Source organism: Pelophylax lessonae (genome assembly GCF_965119305.1).
Source record: "Pelophylax lessonae genome assembly, chromosome: 6".
NCBI lineage: Eukaryota > Metazoa > Chordata > Amphibia > Anura > Ranidae > Pelophylax > Pelophylax lessonae.
Window position 1 is genome coordinate 192,926,763 of NC_138773.1, and position 16,092 is coordinate 192,942,854.

The 16,092-nt window shown below is 45.7% G+C and overlaps 1 protein-coding gene across 4 annotated transcripts in view; it reads left to right on the forward strand.

Moving 5' to 3' along the window:
- NBEAL1 (neurobeachin like 1) overlaps positions 1-16,092 on the forward strand; it is a 312,113-nt gene that overhangs the window by 189,720 nt on the left and 106,301 nt on the right. For all 4 annotated transcript variants that reach the window (XM_082260720.1, XM_082260721.1, XM_082260722.1 and 1 more), the window contains one exon: positions 10,532-10,700. In XM_082260720.1, coding sequence (XP_082116846.1) covers positions 10,532-10,700 — 169 coding nt within the window. The remainder of the gene's footprint in view (positions 1-10,531; positions 10,701-16,092) is intronic.

A 16,092-nucleotide genomic window follows, 5' to 3' on the forward strand; every position in this document is an offset into this window, starting at 1 on the left:
AGACCCCAAGGGGCCATTCGGTAAGTGTGTGGAGTATCTGGTGACGGATTCTTTCTCCCTCTTCCTTTCTTGTATGAAGGATGCAATTCCTTTTGAGCACCAAGCACTTTAATACACTGAATTGATTTGCTGCACAAGTTGCACCTGCACTTTCAAGTTATAAGGACTATAACTATATGTCTTTTATATGAACTATTTAATTGCATTCAATTATTTATAATTGCATAGACACTTTTTGCACTGTCACTTTATGATATATTATTTGGATTGCATTATATTTATCATATAAGTTTGCACTGTCACTTTATGGTATAGTATTATTTTTAAGATCTGTGATTCACTTTAGAATTTGTACACCAATTTTGAGCGCTGTCTCCCTTTTGTTTTGCTATGATTGCTTCAGTGTCCCAAGGAGGGAGGAAACCTGATAGATCCCCCCTCACCTGAGCCCCCCGTTTTAGTTCAGGATTGGGCAGAGGATGTGGAAGAAATAGCTGTAAATGACCTAGTAGAAAGTCAAGCTTAGGATTCCACTTTTGGGCAGTCAGGGTCTGAGGACCCATTCTCGGCCTCTCAATCCCAGAGATTGTAGTTCAGTTTCTCACTGAAATGGTCCGATCTGGATTAAATTATCTCCCTTAGAGATTTCTGAAGTCTTATTCCTCATTAGGCTCGTTACACCTTCCTTAAAATTCTCAGACTTTTCCCTTACATACGCTTTTAGAGCAGAAAATATATGCTGATTGGGATCATCCTGATAGGATCATATGGAGGAAAGATTCACAAGAAAATGGAGTATGCCTACAGTGGATGCTGCTATTTCTTCTGTAAACCGAAATTGAACCTGTCCTGTAGATAATGCCCAGGTTTTTAAAGATCCAGCTGATAAGAAATTGGAATCTTTATTAAAAGCTACCTTTGCTGTTGCAGGGTCTGCAATACAACTGGCAGTGGTGGCTATAGGAGTTTGCCAATCTTTGAAAGACTGTATTAAACAAGTGTCCAGGAGTGTTCCTTTTCAGGGAGAGTCTGCTGAAGATTTAGCAGATTTTCCTCTGGCTTTGTGTTTTGCAGTAGATACTCTTAAGGACTCCATACAGTAAATGTCACCGCTTACTCTTCTGTCAGTTTATAGGTGCAGAATCTTGTGGCTAAAAAGTTGGTCTGCGGAATTACAGTGTAAAAAAATTGATAGCTGGCTTTCCTTTCATGGGGGACATTTGATGATCTGGACAAATATAGCCAAAAGATTTCCTGGGGGAAGAGTGTGCTTCTACAACTTAAGAGGAGAAGTAAACGTCCTTCTTTTAGAGTGTCTAACACTCTGGTTCCCAGTACTTCTAATCCCAGGCAGTTTCAACGGCCTCAGCCTTCTGGATCTAGAGCCAAGCCTTCAGGTCAAGGGCAGAAGAAACCCTGGCCCCAGAGGCCTACCAAGCCTAGCTCTAAATTGACCTTTGTGAAGGAACGCCCCCACTCAGTCAGGTGGTGGGAAGGCTGCTCCCGTTCTCGGAGGCATAGATCTCCCTGATCTATGCCTTTCAACCGGTTCAGCTTCTGCTACGACTTTTGCACAGGATTCAGGAAGAAAGGAAACCAGTGATCCTGGTGGCTGCAGCTTGGCCTAGGAGAATTTGGTATACGCAAATTCTAAGGTTGGCGGCGGGAAGGCCATGGGTTCTCCCACTGGGTCCGGATCTGCTCTCTCAGGGTCCGATATTCCAACCTGCTTTACAATCTCTAAATTTGACGGTTTGGCTATTGAAGCCTGGATTTTGAGGGAGCGGGGTATATTTGGTCCTGCAGTCTCTACCATGATAAACGCTAGGAAACCAGTCTCTAGGGGCATTTATTACAGAGTCTAGAATTCCTTAAATTTCTTGGTGTGAGACCAGGAAGTGGCATCCCCGTAAATATATAATTGGGAGAATTCTAGCCTTCTTGCAAGTAGGGGTAGATATAAAGCTAGCCTTAAGCACTATTAAAGGTCAAATTTAAGCCTTGTCAGTCTTTTTTCAAAGACCGATTGCTTCGCATTCCTTGGTCCGAGCCTTTATAACAAGGGATGATACGTATGCTTCCGCCAGGTAGGCCACTGTTGTGCCCTTGGGATTTAAATTTGGTCCTGGCGGTTCTACAGAAATAGCCTTTTTAGCCCGTTCGACATGTTCCTCTGGTTCTTTTGACCAGGAAGTTAGTCTTTTTGGTTGCAGTACCTTCAGCTAAAAGAGTATCAGAGTTAGCAGCTCTTTCTTGTAAGGAGCCATTTTTGATCTTACATCAAGATAGGGTGATTCCAAGTCCACACCCAGGGTTTTTGCCCAAGGTGGTGTCTGCTTTTCATTTGAATCAGGACATTATACTGCCTTCCTTCCTTCCTTCCTTCCAAATCCTCAAACAGCAGAGTAAAAGTTGTTACATTCTCTTGATGTAGTCGGGAAGACTGACCTTTTGTTCGTGCTGCCAGAAGGGCTCAGGAAAGGGCAGGCAGCATCTAGGTCTACAACTTCTCAGTGGATTCGCAAGGTCATTACCCAGACGTATGGTTTAAAGGGGAAGGCTCCACCCTTTCTGGTAAAGGCACATTCTACCAGAAGAGTAAGTGCTTCTTGGGCAGTTCGCCATCAAGCTTCTATGGTTCAGATTTGCAGTGCCGCTACTTGGTCTTCAGTACATACGTTCACTAGATTCTATCAGGTGGGTGTTAGGACCCCGGAGGATTCTGCATGTGGCTACAGTGTGCTGCAGGCAGCTATGTAGATCTTTTCGGTCTAAAGGCAGTTTCTCTAGCGCTCATCGACAGACGTAGTCCTCGGTGATACACCACCTTCGGGTTATGTTACCTCCGCAGGAGCAGGACTAGACAGGAAATTAAAAAGCTCTGGCCACACCCTAGGGGCAGTCCCAGAGGGTATATCCTCTCTCTCTCTGCCTCAGCAAATCAGTTATTTTCTGTCTAGTTAGGAGTAAGGACCTAGATACCTTGCTGGGATCTTAGGTCCTGGCAAGAATTTTTTTCTAAAAGGATTTTTAGACAGCTTTTTTTCTCCAGTGTTCCTGTGAGATCTTCAAGCAAGAAAGCTGAACTGGGCGACGGGCTGGATGTTGAGATCCGGTGGTCACCCCAGTTCAGCCTACGAGCGCGTGCAGGCCATAGCTCCGCGCTGAGTCGGCCGCGACAAAGTCCCATTAAAAGGACTGAACCCGCGAGTTAAACGTCTCGCTGAAACGCCAAAGACCATGAGTCACGGCGTCCGTATCGGTCGACAGCCCTCCCGCCCCGGTGGAGAGGGGTACTGTCAGGAGTTGGTGCCCGCCTGGTTCCGGTATGGTGAGTAGTATGTTCCCCCTTTTTCCCTGACGGGGTTTGTGGTGAACGCGGGCCCCTCTCTGTATGGTAAGAAAGAGTTCTTTCTATCCTATAACATGTCACAAATCCTCCTACTTTGAGTGTGATTTTATGTGTGCAAAAAGCCAGGAGGCTTGGTTTGGGAGCTAACAATCTATTGTATACATGTTTTAAAGATGTAATCTGTGGCATTCTGGGAATCTTATGGGTTAAGTATAAGCTACCTACCAGTCAGAAGCCACGGACATGTAGACTGCCTTCCAAATCAGATCTCCAGCTATTAGCAGGCCTCCCGAGCGGCCATGCGGTCCGCCAGGGCCGGTACCGCCAACCACGCCATATCCCCATGCAGAGAGAGTGTTGTGTGCCCTGCAGCACTCCGCTAGTCAGCACAGGCCGCCGCCATTTTTTTTGCTGGATCGCACGAGCCGCCATTTTGGCGTAGCCTCGTGTCTCCAGCATGGGGGCGGCCATGTTTGAGGTGATCCTACACCTCGTGGAGCTTGGGGGAGGCGCCGGAAGGCGTGCAGAGGGGCGGAGCCGCCTCCCTTCTTCCTGGGCAGCCAGCCAAAAGACTTCCTGTTTGTCAGGACAGCGCTGTAAGCTGTTGCAGTTTAACTCTGAGCATCAAGTGGTGAGCCTGGGGGTCTATCTCTCTCTCTCTCGATCGATAGGGATCCCTAGCAGGTAACACTAAGGGGCTTTTTGTGGCGCTGGGGGTCAAAAAAAAAAAAAAAAGTAAGATAAAGATTTATATTATCCAGGAAGTAACTGGAGTTATCATGGACCCTGCCACACATATTCCCCCACCTGTTTCCCTCGAGGGGGCCTCGGGACCCGCCGGTGCACAGAGTATAGAATCATTTACAGCAATTTTGGAGTCTATGGTGGCTCGGGTGGAGGCGGCCTGTCAGGGACGGGGGTCAAGGAAGCGACCCCCGCCTACCCCTATACCATCTGACACCTCTGACTCAGATTCAGAGATGGTCACGGCAGTTGCAGGTTCCTCTGCAAGGGCTGTTATCCCAGGTAAAGCCCCCTCAGACAGTGAGGAGGACGCTTCTTCTCCTGCTATAATTCAGGAAGAAGCATTGGTGGACGCACTAGTTGTGGCAGTGCAAGAAACCTTAAAACTTGAGGCTTTACCGGCAGAGGCAACTGAAACAGAGAGGCCTTTCGGTACTAATAAGCCCATCAAGATGGCGAAGGCTTTTCCGGTACCTAAATGTTTTGGTAATCAGATTAAAGAAGAATGGGAGCATTCTAAACGTACTTTTACTATTTCCAAGCGTATTGCTAGACGCTATCCGTTTGAGGAATCCATCATTAAGAAATGGACGGTACCACCAGTCGTGGATCCACCTATTTCCAGGCTGAATAAAGCCACGGTTATTCCAGTGGAGGACACTTCGTCCTTTAAGGATCCGGTGGATCGAAAGATAGAAGCAGAGTCCCGCACTATCTTTTCTCTGATAGGGTCAGCATTTAGACCAGTAATTGTTATTGGTCTAGTTTCCCAGACACTTACGGAATGGGCGGAAATGGTACGCCAAGATCTTAGGGGAAAAGATATTCCCCAGGAGACATCTGATTTGATGGAACAGATCATACAAGGGCTACGATTTATCTGTGACGCAGCCTTGGACACAACTCCCTTATTAGGGCATGCATCTAAATTAGCAGTGATCCTCAGACGTGTGCTGTGGTTAAAATGCTGGTCAGCTGACCTAGGTTCCAAGAAGACCTTGACCAATCTCCCTTTTCAGGGGAATCGTCTATTTGGGGCCAACCTAGATGAAATCATTAAGGATGCCACTGGGGGCAAGAGCACTTTCTTGCCACAGGCTGCAAAAGCTAAGGGACCTCGCAACAAGCGAGGACCTTTCTTTACCGCCCATAAAGGGCGCCCGGCTGGTACTAGCGGGAAAGGCAAGACTCCTCCAGGAGGATTCAAGAAGGGCTGGTCGGACAAGCAGAGGACCAACCCAGCCAAACCCGAAGCAAAGGAGTACACAGCCTGAAGGTGCGCCCCCACCCGGTTTCAGGGTGGGGGGACGTTTTCACCGGTATTCAGGACATCAGATCGAGCATCAACCACTACTACCGGTGCGATTCTTCCCTTCCAACATTTAAGTACCACAGGAAGCGGTAGTTACCGTTCCCTGAATAGATCTTTTCCTTTACCCTTTCCTAAGATTAGTCCCGATACCTCACAGGAATCGGATCTGGTTGACCAGATAGGCCAAGTAGCCTCTAGTCGGGTGACTTCGGTCCCTGAGGTTCAACCAGAAAAGATCACCCTTCCTGATAACTATCAGGTATCTGATAAATGTGTGGAAACAGAAAACGACCAGACTTTCTCAGATGGTCGGGGCCAGATAGCTCTAGGGACGCCTGGTTCAGATCCAATCAGCGCCAGTGGTCCTAGAAATTCTAGGCTGGCCTCCTCAAGCCGGCCTGGCCGACTTGGACATGCTAGTCGCAGACGTTCCGTGGGAACTTCGTCTCAGGGAGTGTCTGTGGTCTCTAGGACCAAGTTACCTTCGTGCTTTACAGTCGCTGGTTTTAATGGCCTGGCCATTGAGACCCAAGTACTGAAGGACAGAGGTTTGTCTACTTCTGTCATTCCTACCCTTATTAAAGCAAGGAAAGCGACTTCCAGCAAAGTCTATTATCACACATGGAAGACTTATATTGCGTGGTGCGAATCTTTAGGATTTCCTCCACGTACCTATTCGGTGTCTCGAATATTGGCCTTTTTGCAACAAGGGGTTGAGCAGAAGCTAGCCTTGAGCACCATCAAGGGTCAAGTTTCAGCATTAGCAATCTTCTTTCAGAAGCCGTTAGCTACCAAATCCTTGGTGCGGAATTTCATCCAGGGGGTGCGGCACCTGGCTCCTCCAGTCCGCGCGCCCTTACCGCCCTGGGATCTTAATTTGGTTTTGTCGGTTCTACAGAAACCTCCTTTTGAAAACATCAGGGAGATTCCCTTGCTTACTTTATCCCAGAAGGTGGCCTTCTTGGTGGCTATTACTTCTGCTCGCAGGGTGTCAGAACTGGCTGCATTATCATGCCAGCCCCCATACCTAGTGATTCATAGGGATAAGGTAGTACTTCATCCTAAGCCATCTTTTCTTCCTAAGGTGGTTTCAGATTTTCATCTGAATGAAGATATTGTACTACCTTCCTTGTGTCCTCAGCCCAAGCATCATCGGGAACATGCGTTGCATTCCTTAGATGTGGTTCGGGCAATCAGGGTATACCTGAAAGCTACGGAATCATTCCGTAAGACGGATTCACTTTTTGTGATCACGGATGGCCCCAGAAAGGGTTTGCCTGCATCTGCCGCAACCATTGCCAAATGGATTAGACAGACGGTGGTACAGGCTTATTCTATTAAGGGTCAGAGTCCTCCGTTCCCTGTTAGGGCGCACTCCACTCGAGCGCTCAGTACTTCCTGGGCCTTTCGCCATCAGGCGTCAGTGGTCCAGGTATGTAAGGCGGCCACCTGGTCGTCGGTACATACCTTTACAAAATTCTATAAAATTGATGTGACGGCATCGGCGGATGCCTCATTTGGCCGCAAGGTTTTGCAGGCCGCAATTTGAGGAGACCGGTGGTCTACCTCAAGGGTTTTTTTCTGTTTGAAAATTTTTTTGTTGAGTCTCATCATTAAGGATGAGCATTGTAAACTTCTAGTTGGCACCGGTTGGGCCTTCTAGATTGGGATTTGATTTCCATTTTCCCACCCCTCAGTTGTGATACTGCTCTGGGACGTCCCGAAGGTGGTGTATCACCGAGGACTACGTCTGTCGATGAGCGCTAGAGAAAAATGGATTTTTGTAAAATCTTACCGTAAAATCCTTTTCTCTTAGCTCATCGACAGACGTAGTCCCCGCCCCTCTGTTTTGGAGTTGGGTTGGGTTAAATTCTCTAAGCACTGCTTTTTCACATAACTGATTTGCTGAGGCAGAGAGAGAGAGGATATACCCTCTGGGACTGCCCCTAGGGTGTGGCCAGAGCTTTTTAATTTCCTGTCTAGTCCTGCTCCTGCGGAGGTAACATAACCCGAAGGTGGTGTATCACCGAGGACTACGTCTGTCGATGAGCTAAGAGAAAAGGATTTTACGGTAAGATTTTACAAAAATCAATTTTTTTACTTAGTGTCCCCCTCGCCTCAAATGCATTGCTTTGAGACATCCCAGATAGTAATTGTTATGGCTGCTCTGTGTCCCGTGATGTACAATAAAGAAGATTGGATTTTTCCCACAGCTTACCTGTAAAATCCTTTTCTTGGAGTACATCATGGGACACAGAGGTCCCTCCCCTCTTGTCTGGTGTGTTTAATGCTTGCTAAAAAACTGAGGTACTTCCTGTATAGGAGGGTTTATATAGAGGGGGACTTCCTGTCTATTTTGTTGCCAGTGTCCCTTCACCTATAGGTGACGTACAACCCAGATAGTAATTATTATGGTTGCTCTGGGTCCCGTGATGTATTCCAAGAAAATTATTTTACAGGTCAGCTGTAGGAAAAGTCTGGCCAGTCAGAACATTAGCATTAAAGCTCAACTCCAATGAAGACATTTTTCTCCAATTTTGGATAGAATGGAGGAGGGTTAAAACGTTAAAAGTTTTTGTTGTGGTCTCTGGCCCTTAGTTGGAGATATTTCTCCTCACTTCCTGCCCTAAAATGGTAGTGAAGTCTTGTTTTAAAATAAATAAATAACAAACATATTATACTTACCTGCTCTGTGAATTTGTTTGGCACAGAGTGGCCCGGATCCTCCTCCTCTGGGGTCCCTCATCTGCTCTCCTGGCCCCTAACTCCTGTTGAGTGCCCCACAACAAGCTGCTTGCTGTGGGGGCACCTGAGCCGAGTCACAGCTCCCTGTGTCCATTCAGACATGGAGCTGCCGTTTTGACTTTAACAGCAGTGGGAGCCAATTGTGCCACACTGCTGTCTCAGCCAATGAGGAGGCGAGTCTTGGGCAGCTTAGAAACTGCTGCCACATTGCTAGATAGAGATGGGCTCAGGTTATTACTAGGGGGGCTGAGGGGGGGGCTGCTGCACACAGAAGGTTTTTTTATCGTAATGCATGGAATGCATTAAGATAAAAAAAAAAAAACCTTCTGCCTTTACAATCCATTTAATGACCACACAGGAAATGAAGTAAACCAGGAACATGTAGAGCAAACAAGGTACCGTAAGATCTTGCCTTTCTCACTCTACTAAACAGATGTGCTAGTATTGTTGTCTGTGACCCCAATGGAAAGATTCTCCCCACGTCTTGCCCCTGTGGTCGCATAAGAGTAGAAGGGAAATTTCTACAACAAGGGCACAGAGACCAATGAAAACCTGATATAGTTTCTAACCCTTCTCCACTACAGAAAAAAATAAAAAATAAAAAGCATTTTTACTGGATATACACTTTATTCATCTAATGCACTTGAAGATAAAGCTTCTTATACAAAGTGATTTAAAATTCAGTCAGACCATGACTTCTATCAGTGTGTGTGTTCATCACCTGAAGATGAACAGCTTCATAAATAAATGCCTGACTAGTGCAGAAGAGATGCTATGACAGAGCATTAGCTCCTGCGCAAGTGTATTGTAGAGTCACAGTCAGCATGCAATGAGTGTGACTGCAACTGAGTGAACTAAATACGTTTATTCTTTCATTTGTAGAATATTGATTGTCTCTAATGACTGCTGATCCTAATGAATTATTTAGGACTTTCTGAAAATGATGTGGGATATAGCTTCAGATAGATGTTATGGAATGGGAAGTGCTTCATTTGACTATCAGTTGAGTTATTGAAAGATCTCTGCTTAGCATGAAACACACAACTAAATTCGATTACATTTTTTAAAGACATGTATATAGCACCATCAATTTAAACATCACCTTACATACTGCACATTCCCTACCCTCAAGGAGCTTACAATCTAAAGCTGACCATAGACAGTTTTTTTTTTTTTTCCAGCCAGCGGGATTGATTTATCCATCCACACTTGAGAGGTAAATGTGGAAATCTCCTCCAAATTATATATTGACAGCAGGACTCTCCATTGTCAGAATACAGTGATTAGTGACTGCATCCGCCGATCGAGAAAAGTTTTTCAACATTCCCATTCAAAAGAAGTTGATTTAACGATTGACTTCTGCAGAGCAGGGGCAGTAACACATGCATCGAAATGCAGATGGTCACTGCTGAACAAGCTGAGTTTTGAATTATCCATGGCCAAGTCAAGGTCCCTAACTCGGATGCATTCATAAACACATGCACACATACTAGGGGCAGTACAGACATGTATATTGCACCAACAATTTAAGCAGCGCTTTAGGTACTGCACATTTCCTACCCTCAAGGAGCTTACAGTCTAAAGCTAGCCTTAGAGAGGTTGATTCCTCCATCCATGCAAGCAAAATAGATATGGAAATCCATGCTTCCCGTTGAGATATTGTTTTCTGACAGTTGGACTATCCACTGTCAAAATACACTGATTGGTGACTGCAGCTGCTGATCGAGAAAAGTTTTCCAACATTTCCTTTGTTGATTTAATGATCAGCTTTTGCAGAGCAGGGGCAGCCACACATAGATTGAAATTTAGATGGTTACTGCTGAACTGGCTGATATTTGATTCATCTATGGTCAGCTTTAAGTCCCTAATTCACATGCATGCATAAATACATGCATACATACTAGAGCCAGTTTAGACAGAAGCCAATTAACACATTGGTGTGGGAGGAAACCGGAGTACCAGGAGGGAACCCCCCCCCCCCCTCACAAGCACAGGGAGAACACAAAAACTCAATGCAGAGAGCTGCCTGGCTGAAATTAAAATCGAGGACCCCAATGTTGTAGAGCAGAAGTGCTATCCGCTAAGCCATTGTGCTGCCACTAAACTCACTTTTGGACATTACAGAGATCTCGTGTTCAGATAAAGACTCTCTAGTGCTGTTAAGCAATTTACAAGGAAAGAAATCCCTTGATCTACATCAAAAAGCGGTATAGAGACAAGAAGGCATTTTTGTACAGAAAACAGGTGTGCCCTCAGTGTAATGGTCATATCATTATACCTGAGATTATTGCGCTGGTTAAAGTAGAAGTGTAAATTAATTATTTTACTCATGAGAAAACACTGACTTCCTTTTTTTTTTTTTTTTTTTTCTTTTTTAGGACATGATTAACTGCATTGGTGGACTAAATACATTATTTCCACTGCTGGAACAGATCAGCTTATTAAATGAATCGGCCTGTGAAAAATCAGAGCCTGCCATGCTGCCTCCAGAACTAATAACCCCAACAGAAGGAGATTTTGTAGTTCTGTCTTCTACAAAAGCTTCAGGTATAAATGCACAGATGGCACATATATAAAAGTTATCAGGCATATTCAGTAAAGCAATGCAATTCGCACTTCACTGGTTATTTTTCTTGGCAACTGCATTCAATATATCTACAATAAAAGGAGGGATGATCACAATTGTAAACAAAATATATTTAATTTTATTAAATCTATATAGCTAAAAAATGTTTACACAGAATATAATATAACAATAAAAAATATTCCAAGTGGAAATATTGTAAATACAAAATACAGAAATGTCCCTGATAACAGACTATGTTACATAGTTACATAGTTACATAGTAGGTGAGGTTGAATAAAGACAATAGTCCATCCAGTTCAACCTGTGTAGGTGTGTGTGACTGTAATCATCTAACATAGCCCTCAATCTCCTGATCCTTGAGATGTAAGTCTAAGAGTCTTTTGAAAGTCACCATACTACCCGCAGAAACCACCTCTTGTGGTAGACAATTCCACAATCTTGTAGCCCTAACAGTAAAGAACCCCCCACGTTGCCTGAGGTTAAAACGCTTCTCCTCTAATCGCATTGTATGTCCTCGAGTCCTCATGCAATTCCTTCGAATGAACAGCTTTTCTTCTAAGCTGAGATCCCCATTAAGATATTTATAAATTGCTATCATGTCCCCTCTCAGACGTCTTTTCTCCAGGGAAAATAAATCGAGCGATTGCAGCCGCTCTTCATAGGTAAGGTCCTCCAACCCCCTAATCAGTTTAGTTGCCCTTCTCTGGACTTTCTCCAGCTCCAACACATCCCTCCTGAGGACTGGCGACCAGAACTGGACAGAATACTCCAGATGCGGTCGGACCAGAGTTTTATAAAGTGGAAGGATTATAGTCTTATCTCTGGAATACATCCCTTTCTTTATGCATGCTAATATTCTGTTGGCTTTGGAAGCTGCCGCTTGGCATTGCATGCTGTTGCCTAATCTATCATCAACTAAGACTCCCAGATCTTTCTCCATTTTTGATTCCCCCAAGGGTTCCCCTCCTAACGTGTATTGTGTTTTTATGTTTTTGGTCCCCAAGTGCAAAACCTTACACTTCTCCACATTAAACCTCATTTGCCATGTCGTTGCCCACTCTGTAATTTTGTCCAGGTCATTCTGTAGGATATCTGCTTCATGCTGTGCAGTTATTGCCCTGGCCAATTTTGTGTCATCTGCAAAAACTGATAACGAACTACTGATCCCTTCCTCAATGCTGTTTATGAATAAATTGAACAAGGTTGGTCCCAGGACTGAGCCCTGGGGCACCCCGCTTACTACCTCAGACCAGTCTGAGTATGCGCTGTTTATTACTACCCTTTGGACACGGCCTTTTAGCCAATTCCGTATCCAAGAGCAAACCCTGCTGTCGATACCTGCAGACCTTATTTTATAAATTAAGCGCTTGTGGGGAACTGTATCAAACGCCTTAGCGAAATCCAAGTACACCACATCCACTGGTCTCCCCCTATCTAGCTCACAGCTCACTTCCTCGTAGAATGCTAAGAGATTGGTTTGACAAGATCGCCCATTTGTAAACCCGTGCTGGTTACTACTGATGATGTTGTTGTCTTTAGCATACTCTACGATATAGTCCCTTATCATCCCCTCCAAAAGGTTACATATTATTGATGTCAGACTGACAGGCCTATAATTTCCCGGGATATGTCTCTGGCCCTTTTTGAATATCGGAATCACGTTAGCCTTCCTCCAATCCCCTGGTACATCTCCTGTCCTAATACTGTCAGCAAAGATCAGGAACAGTGGTCTAGATATAACCATACTGAGTTCCTTGAGCACTCTCGGATGTACGCCATCCGGGCCTGGTGATTTGTTTGTGCTAAGTTTATCCAGTCTTTCCCTGATTTCCCCCTCTGTTAGCCATAGTGGCAAGTCCTGTGTATTACTACTAACCATACAGTCATGGTCAGTGTACCCTTCCTTTTCCTGCGTAAAGACTGACGAGAAAAAAGAATTCAGCACGGTTGCCTTTTCAGTGTCCTCTGTAACCATCCTCCCATCATCGCTAATTATGTGTGCAATATGCTCTGCCCTAGTTTTTTTGCTGTTGATATATTTAAAGAATTTCTTTGGGTTTTTTTTACTATCCTCCGCTATTTGTCTCTCAAAGTTGATTTTAGCCATCTTGATTTCGTGTTTACACTTCTTATTTTCCTCCTTGTATTGCTGGAAGGCCGATACGGTGCCCTCTGATTTATATTTCTTGAAGGCCAATTTTTTTCCCCTAATAAGTTTTTTAACGCTACGGTTTAGCCAGCCAGGTTTGGCTTTGTCTCTTCTAAATTTATTCCCCATAGGAATGCACTGCAAGATGCCTTTGCTTAATATTGTTCTAAAGCATTCCCATTTTTCCTCTGTGGTCAGTGATCCCAGGGTTTGGTCCCAGTTTACCCTTTCCATCAATGAGTACAATTTTGGAAAGTCTGCCCTTCTGAAGTTTAGGGTTCTTATGTTCCCCACTTGCCTTTTTATATTGTTATTTATACTAAATGTGATCATCCTGTGATCGCTAGAGCCCAGGTTGTCCTGGACTCCTACCTCCGAGATTATGTCTGGGTCATTAGTGATCAATAGATCCAGGATAGCATTCTCTCTAGTAGGGGAATCCACCAACTGCGACATGTAGTTATCCTGTAAGGTTTCCGTGAATAGCCGGGCCTTATGCGAGTGTGCAGTCCCCTCTTCCCAGTCAATGTCGGGATAATTGAAGTCCCCCAATATGATGACTGATCCTAGTTTTGCCGCTTTACCTATTAGTGCTAAAAATTCCAGCTCTACCTCCTCCCCTTGGTTAGGTGGCCTATAGCAAACCCCCACAACTACTTTTCCCTTATCTTCTTCCCTATCGAGTTCAACCCACACAGATTCTAAATCCATGCTCATCCCATCCGTAATGTCACTCCTTTCTAGCACCTTTATATTGTTCTTGACATAGAGACATACCCCTCCCCCTCTTTTACCAACCCTGTCCTTCCGGTACACCGAATACCCTTGGATATTGGCCAGCCAGTCATGTGAGGGGTCGAACCAAGTCTCCGTTATTCCCACAAGGTCTATGTCCTCCTCATGTACTAACATGTCCAACTCATCCATCTTATTAGCTAGGCTCCTGGCATTAGCATATACCCCTCTTAGTTTTACGGAAGTTAAACGTGATTGGCGTTTTTGTTTATTTCTGTTTGGTCTGCTGTTCTCCCGCACAGACCCGCCAATTGATGTTGTTGACCTACTGTCGCTATTGACCCTACAACTGCCTTCAGTCCTCTGCTCCCTCCTGACTGATTCTATTTCTGAGCCCTCCCCCCCCGTCTCCTAGTTTAAAAGCCCCTCCAACTCGGTGGCCATCTTTCTCCCCAAAAGAGCTGTACCGTCCCCATTAAGGTGCAGCCCATCCTTACTAAAGAGCCGGTAGCCGACTGAGAAGTCAGCCCAGTTCTCCAGGAACCCAAACCCCTCCTTCCTACACCAATTCCTCAGCCACTTGTTAACTTCCCTAAGCTCCTTCTGCCTCTCCTGTGTGGCTCGAGGTACAGGCAGTATTTCAGAGAAAACCACCTTGGAGGTCCTTTTCCTCAATCTATTACCTAAGTCCCTGAAATCGTTCTTAAGGATCCTCCACCTACCTTTAACTTTGTCATTAGTGCCCACATGCACCATGACCGCTGGGTCATCCCCAGCCCCGCCCAACAATCTGTCTGCCAGATCTGCGATGTGCCGAACTCGGGCGCCCGGTAAACAACAAACTGTTCGGTTCACGCGATCTTTTTTACAGATTTCCCTCTCTGTCCTCTTGATAATTGAGTCCCCAACTACCACAACCTGTCTAACCTTTCCTGCGTTACGGCCCCCCTTCTTCCTGGAGCCGTCCCTCCCCTGGCAGCTGGGGGAGGGCGCATGCTCCAGCACTGCCACCCCTGAGTTGATATCCCCCTCAACCTGCAACTCGGCAAACATGTTAGGGTGTACCAACTCAGGACTGGCCTCCCTGACTCTCCTCCACCTAACATTCCTAACAGTCACCCAGCTGCGTACCTCTGCTGCTTGCGTCTCCTCTATTCCTTCCTCCTCTATGCTGACCCCTGCCAGCGCCTGATGGGTAAAGTCCAAGCTCCTTTCCAGGTTGTAGATGCCACGCAGTCTTGTCACTGTGTTCTCTAGATCCACGATGTGGGCTTCCAGAGCAACAAGTCGCTCACATCTTGCACAGCAGTATTCGTCCTCGATTGTTTCATCAAGGAACGCATACATGCCGCAAGAAGTGCACTGAGTGGCATCCCCAATCCTGTCGGACATTATTACCCTCTACTCTATGGGGATAATATTAACGACCTGCTCTTCCTTACCTACACTACCTCTAACTTCCCTGGTACAAAACCTGGGGTACCCACCAGTCGCTAATACCCTCACCAGTCGCAAGGATCCTCACCAGTCGCAAGATACTCACCAGTCGCAAGATACTCACCAGTCGCAAGATACTCACCAGTCGCAAGGATACTCACCAGTCGCAAGGATACTCACCAGTCGCAAATATACTCACCACTCGGAAGCTACTTCACCAGTCGCAAGCTACTTCACCAGTCGCAAGGATACTCACCAGTCGCAAGGATACTCACCCGTCGCAAGATACTTCACCAGTCGCAAGGATACTCACCAGTCGCAAGGATACTCACCAGTCGCAAGGATACTCACCAGTCGCAAGGATACTCACCAGTCGCAAAGATACTCACCAGTCACAAGGACACTCACCAGTCGCAAAGATACTTCCAGTCGCAAGGATACTCACCAGTCGCAAGATACTCACCAGTCGCAAGCTACTTCAGCTGACGCATTTCACCACAGGCTTCTTCAGGTTAAAGAGACCTTACAGACATTCTCTACAAAAGAATATATACATCAATTATTTTTACAATCAAACAATTACTGTTATTGTAGCACCCTACAGGTAGGTGCTAGGTAAAGTATAGTGGGCCTTGGCTGCTTAACCAGGGCCATGATTTCAGCTGGACTGTCATGTCTCCCAGGTGATGTTACTGAGAGGGGAGTCTCCCCACTGGCTCTGTCAGAGGATTCTCATAGGGCAGTGGAGGAAACCCAATCAGTGGCTCAGTCAGGCTTGTATCTACCCCAGAAGGCAGATTCTGCTGCAGAGGATTCTGGGAGTAGGTATAAGTTTGAAGGGAACCCATGACGCAGCATCTTTGGCGGGCAGGTGCCAGGATTATATAAGCAGGAACGACCAACTATATTGGACATAGGATAATATTAAAGGCTGAGTTCATCCAGCCATACATGGGCCAAAAATGTACGGAAACAGACGTGCAAACACTTACTAATATCATTAGGGGAGTGCTCCTAAGCAGATGGGCCCA